Here is a 13,656-nt window from a genome sequence, read left to right on the forward strand (position 1 = left end):
ATGTGTTTGTCATACGAAGTTACTTATCATCGACTACGCAAACGCTAAGAGGAAGACATGGGTGAAGGCATTGCAAATATTAAAATACACTTACTTTTCCCGGTTATATTGACTGTCTGTATGGCTTGATACGTATACATCGAAACGTCCAGTTCAACATAGTGATCAAATTTCCTGCAAAAGATCTTCCATTAACAATTTAATTGCAGTTAAACATGCTAAAGCGGATACATATATTTGAAAAGACATTCTTTGATGAAAAAGAAAAAACCATAAATATAAAACTTACTTTTTTAACCTTTATGTAAAGAACACTTATTCGTAGACGACAACAATTTACAGTTCAACGTGGGTCCTTTATAGCAGGTTTTTTTTTTCTTTTCCGATTATATATTTTATTAAATTATTTTTCTACATTGAAAATCAAGACCTGCCCCATGTACTGAAATCACAACGGGTAATCTGATGATAATTTTCAGAAAACACATTTTTGTGCGAATTCTTTTTTTTTAACGTTAAAGTTTTCGAACAACAGTTACTTTTTATCAATACATATTAATAATAATACTAGATGCTGAAATTTACTATATTTTACTATGGGAGATGTAGTTTACTATTGGAGATGCTGTAATTTACAAACAAAATATTGCTCAATCACTTTATTTTCGTAAGATGCCAATTGGTTTGTATTTATTGGCTAATACAAAAGCCCTGTCATACAGAACTTAAATTGTCAGTTTTGTTCGAGTCATACCTGGGATTTTAAGTACGGAAGATATTTATTAATACAAAAATCTATGTCCATGAAAATAAATTAACTTACATGCAACATGTTCATGTGTAAAATATTAACTAAATATATTTGCATAGCTTACATGCTTGTCAGGTTGAATATGTATATTCTGGCATTCAAAGTATCGGCGGCGTTTTCATTTCCCATCAGAAGAAGTAACAGATCATCGTATACCTCCATAAACTGGAAGTTGACATACAGTGGCTCAATACCCGAGGACATCAGCCTCTTGTATACGCCCATTCTATTAATTTCTCCCACCACAAAATAAAACCCTATAAATAACATGGATAAATTTAAATTATGACATAATTTGTAATGCCCCCAAACATTCAGTCCAGTCAATTTGACCCAGTCAAGATTCATGTGTGTAGGGTTGGGCTATTAAAGACAAAGACAAGCCTGTATTTTCCATGTCGAAAGTCTGCTATTAGTTTTGGAATGCCTTATATTTATTAAGGAATCCCCCTCCTTCGGCGAATAAATCATCAATAAAATTGATCAAAATAAAATGTCGTTCTAACTAGAGAATACAAATTATTATGTCATGTTACTGAATGTCACTTCCAGGGGAACATCCCTCATATACAAGCCAAATAAATAGTTCCTCGTAGTACGTGAAAAACGATGCGAAATCGTTTTCATGAATATTCACATTTCTTCTTGTTCCTCTTTATATTTATCAACGAAACACTATTGATCCAAACCAGGGCGTATAATCTTTACACCGAAAACGTAATCCATCAGTCTAAAACGCAATTCAGTTGAAACACATTTTCAAGCAAAAATGTTTTAAACGTATAGTTCATACATTGGTCTCACATGCTTGAAAGTATATGTCCTTGAGATAATTTTGTTCTTTTTTGTTACCGCGTTTACGTATTTAAGACTGGTATAAAGCGAGAGAGAGAGAGAGAGAGAGAGAGAATAAACCTTCATCGCTAGCTGATTCTATGCTGAGAGTAAGATATCGGTCAGGGCTCATATAAAGTAGAGCGTTTATTGCACTTCCGTCAAAATTCGCTATCTTCGTTGATCTTAATATATTTCCATCACTGGCAGTAATCTCCATCAGCGTCGATGCTGGTTCATCCAACTCTCCCGTCTCATGCAACATCAACCCCAAGGTTCCCTTGTCCTTATTAACTGACAGAACACTTTCGAGCATAAATTTATAGTCCACTGCACTTTGATCTTTCCTGTAATAAAATTTGTCCGACATTCTTTGAAACTTTAGGCGATGTTCAAATTGATTCTCGACTGAACCAAAGCCGAAATCAAAATCTTTAATTAGACTGATACTGCCAGTGTTTATATCAATCGAGACATAGTGCAATACAGACGACTCGAATGGATTATAAGCAAAACCATACAAGCTCATGTCGCTTTTCGATTTGTATTGATTGCTATGACTGTACTGTTGAGAAAGTTCGTGCACTTTTCTGATTTGATTAAAGTCTTCGTCAGATGGTGGAACAGTTGAAAAACCAGAAACCTTGACAGTTTTGATGGATATGTCTGAACATTGGTAAAAGGTTGTCTCCCCTGGCTTGTGAGGGTTGTAGCGGGCTCGCAACACACAATGGTCACAATTCATATTAGGCATTATCTGAAGGAAAGAAAAATAAAAACAGTGATAGGTCTTGTAGTTCGACTTAGAGTTACATCCCATGGGCAAGATATTTTACTATTTTAGGTCCCACTTTAATAGGACTGATGTTGAAAATTCGTTGTATATCATGCAATTTAGTCTCACAAAAATCAAGACATATTCCATACAGCTTTCCATGGACGTGTAGACACTCGTTATGTTTTATTCCTGAAATATAACCCTGTGTACATTATTCAGTATATGGAATCAAATTCTGACATGTAATGCTTAAAGACGGCTGACTGCTAAGATGATGAACGTGCTTATAAGGGGAGGTAAGTATGAAAGCTATGATATTGTTTAACAACTATATATCAAACACTGAAATGAGTCGACACTTACTATTACTGCGGTATAATTTCTCTGATGATCCTGTGCATATTCATATCGGTCCATCACAACGGCCAGTGTCGTAAAGTTGTCGCTATTGACATCAGGGGCCACGGCTATATCCATGTATCCTAAAATATTTCAAAATAATGATACGTTATTGGGGCCCGCATGCACGTAGCATATGTTAACAGTAATACTTTCTTTTATACATCAACATTATTATCATAAAGTCTATTGCGGAGCTAAATGCTTGATAAAATAGTAGTGTCTGGGTCATTATGATTTTGTTGTAATACTTATTCCAATTGCAAAATTCCCAACTGGAGTTCCGAAACCAGAAAGGAAGGAATCTTACTGGATATGCTGCTTTAGAACATTGAAACCAAGCGGTTTAAAGCAAGAAGACTAGAAAAAGACAGTCAAGCACAAATAAAATCATCCTCTTTTGGCAGCCGCCATATCTTCATTTAAATAATTCTTTAAGTTTGCTGATTAATCGCCCAATAGCCTATTATTACTACCAATAGCCTATTATTACTACTAAAACAATGAAATATCCAGGATGCAATTTGCAGTTACGCAAATGTGTATTAAAAAGAAGAGATGGCGATATGGCTCATCAATTTGTATGTCAATGTAAATTACTTCTAAGTATCAGCATAACGTTGAAGCCAACTAGTTGAAACATATAACATTTTCCTGTAGTAATAGTAATGCAAATGTTGTAACCTCAACGTTTTATGTATTTCTTTTTTTAAATGTCTCTTTTTTGTATTTTTCTTTGAAAAAGACTCTGAGTCGAAAGCGCTTAGACTAGTTAGAAACTAGTTTTGCACTGTAGGTTGTCAGATGAAAAATCTGTATAATACCATGTATAAATATGCTGCATGACATACAACTGTATAACTGACCTGGGTACCCCACTTCGTAGTGGTTGTAATTCTGCTGCCACTTCAGGAAGTAAGGGAAGCCTCCATAGAACAGGTAGCGAGGTTCTTGAGGAGGGAAATTGCCACATGGAGGATTGAGGCGAAAGCAGGTTCCGCTTCCACCCTACAATTGCAAAAAGATCTTGAAATCATAACATAAGTTTATCATTATTATCTATATTTTTCTAGATTCAAATTAGTGCACATACGCCCGAGGTTATGATCGCATGTAAAGAACACCAACTATCAGGCCCACCCAATCCTTCTTTTTTAATATAAATGCACGATCAAAAAAACACTTCACTATTTCCTACTTACTCGTGTGCTTATGATAGGATTTTGTTTTTACGATGTACTGTTAGTTTCAAAAAAATTTAGGTGTACTGACGAACATAGACAAAAACGTTTACATGTATATTGCCACGCATATTTCATTAATGATAGGTGAACTACAAAACTTTGCAAAAAAAAAGATCGGTTCTATCAAAACTATGCGGAGTACTAATATATGTGACCCATCTTAATGAAGGATATATGCGGATTACCACTGTATTTGTGTTTGGCCGATTGGTAATTGAATGATACACGCATATTCAATTGGTAATTATTTCCAAACAAGCTGAGACTGCAACAAATTAGTACTTTCTTTATTCCGTTGTAATTTTAATCAAGGAGTATACCCTCAAAGACCGTTCATCTAAAAATGAAGTAGCAATTCCTTTGCTCTCCATCAGGCTATGATCGAAAGAGAACGCACATTTCTGGAACGAAAAACACTCGAGTCCAGCCGCAGATCGTAAGGTAGCGCACAAGTAATCATTTAAGCTCGCTGCAGACCTGAGGTTGTTCACAAGTATAGCGGTTACTTTTTAGAATGAAGTAAATAATTATATTCAGTGTATTTGTTTCTATCCAGCAAAAGCTTCTTTGACCGTTATCTGTCATTTTAGCTACCTTAAACATAATTATATGAACCTTATCTGTTTTGTATTTTATCTTTTTATACTTACTGTTTGCATTTATTAGGAATTTTTTATATTCGTAGAGGTTATGTGTACCTTTACATTTGTAGAAATTTAGTTTTAATTGGCACCATTACATCCACTATTGTGCTGATGTACTGCTAAATTATAATAGATACAGACACATACATACATACATACATACATACACATACATATATACATACATATATACATACATACATACACATACATACATACACACACACATACATACATACATACACGCATGTATGCATGCATCCATCTATCCATACATACATACATGCATACATACATACATGCGTGCATGTATGTACACACACACACACACACACACACACACACGTACGTACGTACGTACATAGATACATACCGCCTCAAGCTAAGTATCGGCCGTCGAGTAAACTTAATACAACTTCCTGGAACTTGTTGTGCAGTCGCCTTAATACGTGCGTTTAATGTATCAAAATCTCGAGACGTGAAGACTTATCGGCACGAAAATTTATTACGGTTCATTGCTTTTGCTAAATTAGATTGTCCTTATAATAAAGTATTATTATCTCGAGTGTCAGTTAACAATAATATATTTGCTTGCAGACCTGTAAATTAACACAATTCAAATTTATTTCAATAATTTTCTTTACAGTTTGTACACTGGAGTCGACTGATTAATCTGTCTAGACCGCATCGTTCAATTTCGCATTATTTTCTTGGTTTCGTTCTTAGATTTGCTTCTGTTGCTTTTATGTGACCGTTAAACAAAATGCTCTAGACAGAAATTACATTGGATAGAGACTTCAAATACCGATTTCAGGTGACCAAGCCAAAGTTCACACGAAATAACATCACATGTTGTATTTCTTAAGATGATAAAAACAGTGTTTGTCCACACGAAAACGCCATGTAGGATAAATATAACCCACCTGATTTGAACCTGGCACATTTTTGCCCTTGAACCCTTAAATGCATGCACGATCACTTAAATTTAATAATGGTTTTGATCTTAACAATCACATATTGTACATATACGAGTGTAAGTCCGGTCAAACTGCATACAACATGTACCTGATCTGTCAAGGCATACTGCGCCGGAAGATTAGAATTAATAATATTTGTTCTATTAATTACTCGCAACAAACTGCATAGACCCAAATCTGCCGGCACATTATGCGATGGCAGATATGTGTCTCTGCAGTATGCAGTTGGATTAGACTTATTTGATATGGTACTATTTAATGTAGAAATGAAACTAAAAAAAAACCCAGTCAAATGGATTATGTAGGACAACATAAATATCCATCATCGGAACCATAATTTGTTGGCACCAGCTCGGCAAATATCGTCGTATTAAAAACAAAAGTCTTAGAGTTACCAGTTCTCCACAGATTGATTGATATTTAATTCAGATATTTTTAAATTATTACTTTATGCCAGAGTGTTATGGTATCGTGGGTCTTAAAGTTAGCGATCGGCAAATAAGTAAATAAAAACACTGACCTTCATGTCATATATGTTTATTTGTTTTTCTTTGCTATATATTAATTGCATTTAATTTCCACTTTAAGTCATTAGGTTACCAGAAACGATCGATAAACAGACGCCAGGAAGATTCCAGGTTTTGCAAAAAGAGTTTCTCTGATAGCGCGGTAATAACGAATGAAATATTTTTTAAGATGGCATATACTTGTCCTAAAGTTGGGAACTTTATGTATATTTTGACAAAAGTGTAAATCAACTTGAAAAATGGACGATATTTCTACAGTTCTCATTTTGCCACCTGTTCCCTCCAACAACAGAAACTTATCTGAGAATTAATGAATGCATCTGTAACCACCTGTAACGGGTAAGTGGCGCCAAGAATGTCGTTGAGACTGGGCCCACCAACAAGGACATGAAAGTACATGTCGACCACAAACTGTTTAAACAATTAGTGTTGCAACAAAAATTAATATAATAACGCAACAGATGTGGTGTATTCCATGAGTTTCGGATTTACATCTATCTGAATACATTGATACAAGAGTTTCTCCTTTTTTGTTCAAATTGTTTTAGAAATATTAAAACTAGACATTGTCATAAATAATGTACGTAGACGACACTGTGTTATATATATATATATATATATATATATATATATATATATATATATATACCGAAATAGATTATCCTAGAAACCATGAATGGACAGCGAGCAGTCTCTTTGCTTGTTTACATCGGGAGCTCCCGTTTGCGTTGAAACGCCAATAATTCTACAAATTGTTGACCCTTTGCGCCAGTCAAGTTAGAAATTAAAAATCAATGAATGAAATGATAACGTTGTGTTCATTTTATTAATATCCTTTATGTTTTTCGTTTATCAAATCGGTAGATGGGTACAACCAAACTGGACTGTACTCATGTTGTAGTAACTTATGGATATGTAGTGAATATAGGATAAGTACAAGATTAGTGGCCCTATGCAAAATCACAGAATACTTTGCATGCCGCGATACCATAAAATCCATGATATCGTAGGAGGCTACTATACTTCATTGGAATTGTCAGGCAAAGGGTTATTCGTCCCCTTACGGGCAAATAACCAGTTTTATATTGTAAAACGGTTAATTAACTGTCACGTGTATACTACAGTATGCATACACTATTCGACACATGTTCTTGGCCTACTTACCTCACTGATGTTCATGTCTCCTCTTTGCCGAGGCTCAATAAGACACAAATGTGACATTACTGTATGAGTGTACAGTAGCATCATACATACAATTAGCGTCCCTATACCCTCCATTTTCAGCGTTGAAAGGCAAAGAGTTTGCACTGATGCACGTTATGAATGGGAGGCCGTGTATGGATTTATCTGAGAGTAAGTAAATATGATTTCATATGACGTCTCGTGATGAAGGCACATGATAATATTTGCCCACAAACAATGATAAAATTCGATAACACTTGACATTTCAAACCGTACGATATCTTATTTGTAAAACTGAGAAAACTTCTGGAAATTCTTGTAAGCTAAAGTAATTTCAAATAAAACTGCGTTTGGCGCTTCTGCATGCTGTACAGAATAATAGACAAGTGCATGGTAAACACAATTCAGACACATATATAGCAATGACAAAAACATTCCAAGAAGGTGAACACATATCTTCAAGAAAGAAAATACATTTCTAATAATTGTGTCTAATACATATTTGTATACTGCATGATTAAAACGAGCTACCAAATAATAAAAAGAAAACTATCTTCGATACTCTTTACCCCCTTCCTTCCTCACTGCATAACAAAAAGGGGATACCTAACTCACGGTCAATATATCACAGAGTGTAGCTGAAGATAAACCGTGAGTGAGCATATTTTAATGGCCACAAGGATCCTTTACTAATAGGTGTAGATAAATATTCCCAAAATAGGTCAGGGATACAGAACATATGCGTGTGACCGGAGAGACGTTCATACCTTGAGCAACACTTAGACCCAGTAACAGGTTTGTACCAACACGACAGTTAATATTGATCATATATAACAACTCTTGAGTCTAAACTATTTAATAATATGACTCTTGCCCTTTAAATCTTGTCACGATCCCATCGTAGTGCACTGAATTATTGAATGTATGTAATATATATATATATATATATATATATATATATATATATATATATATATATATATATATATATATATAAGTGCACAATGGTACTGGTATTTGTAATCAAAAGAGATGGGTATAATTGAAATGTATATCTAGGGTAAATTCATTTATCAACCTTAATATAAGTGTGCAAACAGTACCCAATCCCAACACTATGGACGTTTGTGTGCACCCTGCGTTTCCCACATATCCTCACTTTCACATAAGGGATAGAAATTGTTGTATGTACATACATTTAGCGTCAGAATAAATGTAAACGGCGCAAAGGTTACCAGACTTCAAGGCTGTAATGAGATTAGAATATGTCTCTGAAAAAGACGGATCACAAAGACATTCAAAGTGAAACTTTTATTTCTTCCAGAAAAGTCTCTGAAAATATTTGTGTAAAGCATAAGTTGCTTTCAATTGATGAAGACTATTCGTTTGGTCTAAAGTCATGGTTTGCTATAATAATTTGAGTTTGGATATCTGCTATGATAATTTGGGTTTGGATATCTGCTATAATAATTTGGGTTTGGGTATCTGCTATGATAATTTGGGTTTGGATATCTGCTATGATAATTTAGGTTTGGGTATCTGCTATGATAATTTGGGTTTGGGTATCTGCTATGATAATTTGGGTTTGGGTATCTGCTATGATAATTTGGGTTTGGATATCTGCTATGATAATTTGGGTTTGGGTATCTGCTATGATAATTTGGGTTTGGGTATCTGCTATGATAATTTGGGTTGGGGTATCTGCTATGATAATTTGGGTTTGGATATCTGCTATGATAATTTGGGTTTGGGTATCTGCTATAATAATTTGGGTTTGGGTATCTGCTATGATAATTTGGGTTTGGATATCTGCTATGATAATTTGGGTTTGGGTATCTGCTATGATAATTTGGGTTTGGATATCTGCTATGATAATTTGGGTTTGGATATCTGCTATGATAATTTGGGTTTGGATATCTGCTATGATAATTTATTATCTTGATTTTTTCTGGTAAAGATCATGACATGTAATGAGATGCTAATAATTTCTGGTGACAATAAAGTAAAATTAATTGCTTGTGCCTTATGAAAGTATTAATATATTTCAAGTGAAGAGTTAAAAAATAAACGATATAAATATAGAAATATAATGTTCTACCACACACACACACACACACACACACACACAGATATATATATATATATATATATATATATATATATATATATATATATATATATATATATATATATATATATAATCATGCCGTATGTAATGCTATTTAATCATGTAAAAATGTTCGCCTTTGGTAAGATGTTTATCTGATTGCTAATTTAAAGCAGTAGTGGAAATATTGAGAACGCTCGATCATTCCTAGTTTAGTAGGTTCAAACATCTTGTATAGCGATACGAGAACACTAAGATCTACATTAAAAATGTAATATCTTAAATAAATATGTTAAAAAAATTCGAGAAATTCGAACTTATAGTTTCACTATCAACTACAGACAAGATTGTTGTATCAGTCAGACTCGGGGATATTATTTTAGAAATTAAAACAAAATCATAGACCAATCAGACAAAGGAGAAAATTAGCTAAAACAGAATAATGTACTAATTTTTGACACATCGTCAATAATGACACAATTCAGTGAGTGAAATGGTCCGTTGAGATAAATTTATATTGGTGATATTATGCTTTTTAAAGTTACTTATCATGGTAATACATAGTCAAGTGACCCACGCAACATTTAAAAATTAACGATACAAACAAATCTGTATATAACGAAATTGGCGTCATTATTATCTGAGAATCACCTTGGTTTTGTTGATAGACAGGTAACGTTGTGGAACGGATCAACTATACTAGTAACTGACTCGTCGATCAAAGATAAATCTCCAAGAATAGGAAAAGGTTTAAGATAATTGCACAAAATATGAAGCAAACTTGTTATGCTGATGCATTTAAAGCGTCCTAGGAAGTCAGAATGACAACAATGAGTTGCTGGTATCGTGTAGGTCTCGTGCGCGAGAGCCGTTTGACACTATGAGAAAAAGAGTGAACAAAGAAAATACAGGCTGATAAAACTTAGCCAGAGTTACTATATGAAATCAGAAGAATAATATAGGAAGGCATAATTGCTGCTGGGATGAGCTGGTCCCGTGTGGCACTTAAGTATAAAAAGTTAAGTGACAAGACAGCACAAAAACTAGAAAATTTATAATTTGGAGACCAGAAAGGACAATGGCGACGCATATAGTTGCTGTAAGAAAGTGACCTTCCTTTATGAATAATAAGCGATGTCGCTCCGATATACGTATCCGCTGAACACAATCATATTAATTTTACGGTAAGATTAAATATAGAAGATTACGCAGGCGAAAAATAGTTAAATATATGATAAAATATCTCTAGCTGAATACATCAGAATTAGAACTGACAATTTATGAACCAATGCTACAACAAGTGAGAAGAAAACCCAAACCTTCTTTGATAGGTTCTGCAACTAGAAAAGAACAAACATAATTGAAAAAGAATAATATAGAAAAGACTAAGAGATTCATTTAGAAGTAAGTTAAACGTGTCTATATTTACGGCGACAACAATAAAGTTATATATAAGTTTTTCGATGCCTTCGAGTCATATTTAAAGGAGATACTCATGAGAAAATTCGACAGTTTGGTTATGTAAAAGCTCAATTATATGTCACGGACCCTAATCTTTTCACGTGTAGACTATCACGTGGAACAAACAATTTTACAAGATTGGTTTGAAGACAGACAAATAAATCTCGGATAGAACGGTAAGGCATCCTTATTTCATTCTTGTCAGTGATGAAGAGAGAAATAATTTTTGTCTTGATCGGAAATATTATATCACCAACAGAAAGGTATATGCTCTGTAATTAAATTCATTACCATTTATGTTGTCATCTGAAATATTGAGATAAACTTCGTTTTCAGGGGTCTATCGATTTTAATATAGATCTACATTTATCTTGAGTTAACTGTTCACTTCTGCGGAACATGTATATTGGAAAAATAACTAAACAGACAATAGTTGTGCCTGAAGTATAGGTTAACGCCATCAAAGTTTGCACGGTCAATTTGTATTCGTTATTGCAATGACGATGGTCCTTTCGCAGCTTGCAGACAAATTTTCGAAATCTAATTTCATTCACTGTCATCTCTTCCCTCAAAACGTTTCTAATTTTTGTTAATAAATTCTTTTTATTCAGTTTTAATTACTTTTTTTACTTCTTAGGCTTCTGTAATGTCCATGTTCTTTTCGAATGCTTGTTTTTTATTAAAAATAATTTTTAAAGATATATTTGTTTATTTGTTGCGCGTTGATATCAAAATAAACTGCTTAAAGTTAATGTCATTATCATTTATTGCTTTATTTATCTCTTTCTCAATGCTGTTTCGCTTACTGATTGCAAAAGTTAATATTTCATCAAGTTTTAAGACTTTTTAAACATCAACTTTCCTTATATATATTCACTATACACATATATGTTGGTACAACTTATAGAAGTTTTTACGTATATAGTTGAAGCAATTCTGGGATATTTGTGGATGTAGCTAGTATTTTCACGTTGAACTTTGTACAGACTTTGTTATTTTTCTTTAGTGTGGCTATTTTTGTCTATGACATTACCTTTAGTTGATGTTTTGCCAAAATATCAATTTTAAAACCGGAAAACTGCAGATCATTTTTCTGGATATGGTATCGCGTCTTTCTCGTGGTGTGTTTGCATCATCATTTGGGGGTGTTTTAGTATCGTTTTTCTGCTCTGCCAACCGTTAAGCTTTGGCTTGTTAAAATTTATAATGTAAAACATTTTCCAAAATTGCTTAACAAGTTCAAACTCTGTGGATCGTTTGGATTTTGTGAAGTAACTTTTCCGGTTCTTTGCTTGCATAACATTCGTCTTAATTTTTGTTTCACTTTCGATTTATTTGTAATGAAATATATAACGTCGTATCAATCTAAAAGTGTATCTGAGAAATGATTACTTCTCAACTGTCTTACAAATTTACTTTAGGAAGTGAAAATAGTTTGAAATTTCATATGTTAAGCAAATGAGATGGATTTTAAAACTTCCTCTATGTTTCCAAAAGTTTAAAACTTGTTATGAATTTCTGCAAAACTGGCACTTAGGCAATTCTTGTCCAAATGAGTATAGTAGAAAACGAAAAAGGAAATGGATCGGAGAAATAATAGAAAATAGAACAAAGAATGCATGACAAATGGAGAGTTAAAAACATGGAACTCGCATACAAATACAGGAAACATATGCCAATATGGTGCCATCTCCAGATAAATCGGAATTAAGACTTTACATGTAGGCAGACAAAACATTAAGTCCGATATAATGCAGATAATGTTAGGTGTACCATCCATTGACTTCCACGGAGGATAGCTAACAAGTCTAAACCTGAAGTGGCAAGATGACTTAGACAATGATCATGTCATCCCTTGTACATGTTTTGATTTGTGTTGACAGACGATGACAAATAAAAATAATTTCTTTGGTTGGATACAAGGTGTTTGATAACTAGCTAAACATGTCGAAACTGGAAATATGCCATCCACAAAAGGGCCAAAATACCTCAACATTAAAAATAATAATAATAATAATAATAATAATAATAATAATGAGAACGTTGTATTGCGCCTAATCTTTGGAAGATCTAAGCGTTTTACAACATTAAACTACACTTAAAGCATAAAAAAACATATACAGTGATATGGTATAAAAAAAACCCCATAAAATTAGAAAACATAAAACATGCTGAAAATATTTTAGGTAGGAAACATTATTAGGTCTTTAAGTTTGTCCTTGCAGTCTAAATAGGTGAGTTTTAAGAGCACTCTTGAATGAGATCACCGTCTTTATGTCTAAGTTCTGTGGGCAATTTGTTCCACGTTGCTGGGCCCTGGCATGCAAAAGAACTTTGTCCATATGACTTTGTTTTCATAGTGGGAATAATGACTATATGACTGTCAGAAGAGGAGCGTAAGTGTCTTGCTGGTGTGTACACATGGGTGAGGTCGGATAGGTATGTCGGACTGGAGCCCGTTAGTGAAACGTAGCACAGACAACAAATTCTGTGTATGATTCTGAATCGAATGGATAGCCAGTGTAGGGTACATAGCGGGTGGGTGGGTGCGGGAGGTGTGCTCTAATCGTAGTACTCTAAGGATGATCCGAACAGCTGTGTTTTGAACTTTTTGAAGATTCTTGAGTAGATATTCAGACGAACCAGACATAATTGAATTACAATAACCCAGTCGTGAAAGTACTAATGAACA

The 13,656-nt window shown here is 33.8% G+C and overlaps 2 protein-coding genes across 2 annotated transcripts in view; one reads left to right on the forward strand and one right to left on the reverse strand.

Annotated features, from left to right (window-relative positions):
• LOC149785930 (uncharacterized) overlaps window positions 1-7,594 on the reverse strand; it is a 66,394-nt gene extending 58,800 nt beyond the window's left edge. Inside the window, exons 1-6 of the mRNA XM_089978088.1 lie at window positions 7,379-7,594; window positions 3,689-3,830; window positions 2,787-2,905; window positions 1,727-2,402; window positions 876-1,068; window positions 95-174 (exon numbers count right to left, since the gene is read on the reverse strand). Coding sequence (XP_089834214.1) covers window positions 95-174; window positions 876-1,068; window positions 1,727-2,402; window positions 2,787-2,905; window positions 3,689-3,830; window positions 7,379-7,492 — 1,324 coding nt within the window. The 5' untranslated portion in view covers window positions 7,493-7,594. The remainder of the gene's footprint in view (window positions 1-94; window positions 175-875; window positions 1,069-1,726; window positions 2,403-2,786; window positions 2,906-3,688; window positions 3,831-7,378) is intronic.
• Window positions 7,595-8,172: 578 nt separating this feature from the next.
• The window catches only part of LOC149785931 (uncharacterized), a 66,441-nt gene continuing 60,957 nt past the window's right edge, over window positions 8,173-13,656 (forward strand). Inside the window, exon 1 of the mRNA XM_089976167.1 lies at window positions 8,173-8,191. The gene's annotated coding sequence lies outside the window, so the exon portion shown is untranslated. The remainder of the gene's footprint in view (window positions 8,192-13,656) is intronic.

This window comes from Sinohyriopsis cumingii, chromosome 12 (assembly GCF_028554795.1).
Source record: "Sinohyriopsis cumingii isolate HCF-2022 chromosome 12, ASM2855479v2, whole genome shotgun sequence".
Classification (NCBI taxonomy): domain Eukaryota; kingdom Metazoa; phylum Mollusca; class Bivalvia; order Unionida; family Unionidae; genus Sinohyriopsis; species Sinohyriopsis cumingii.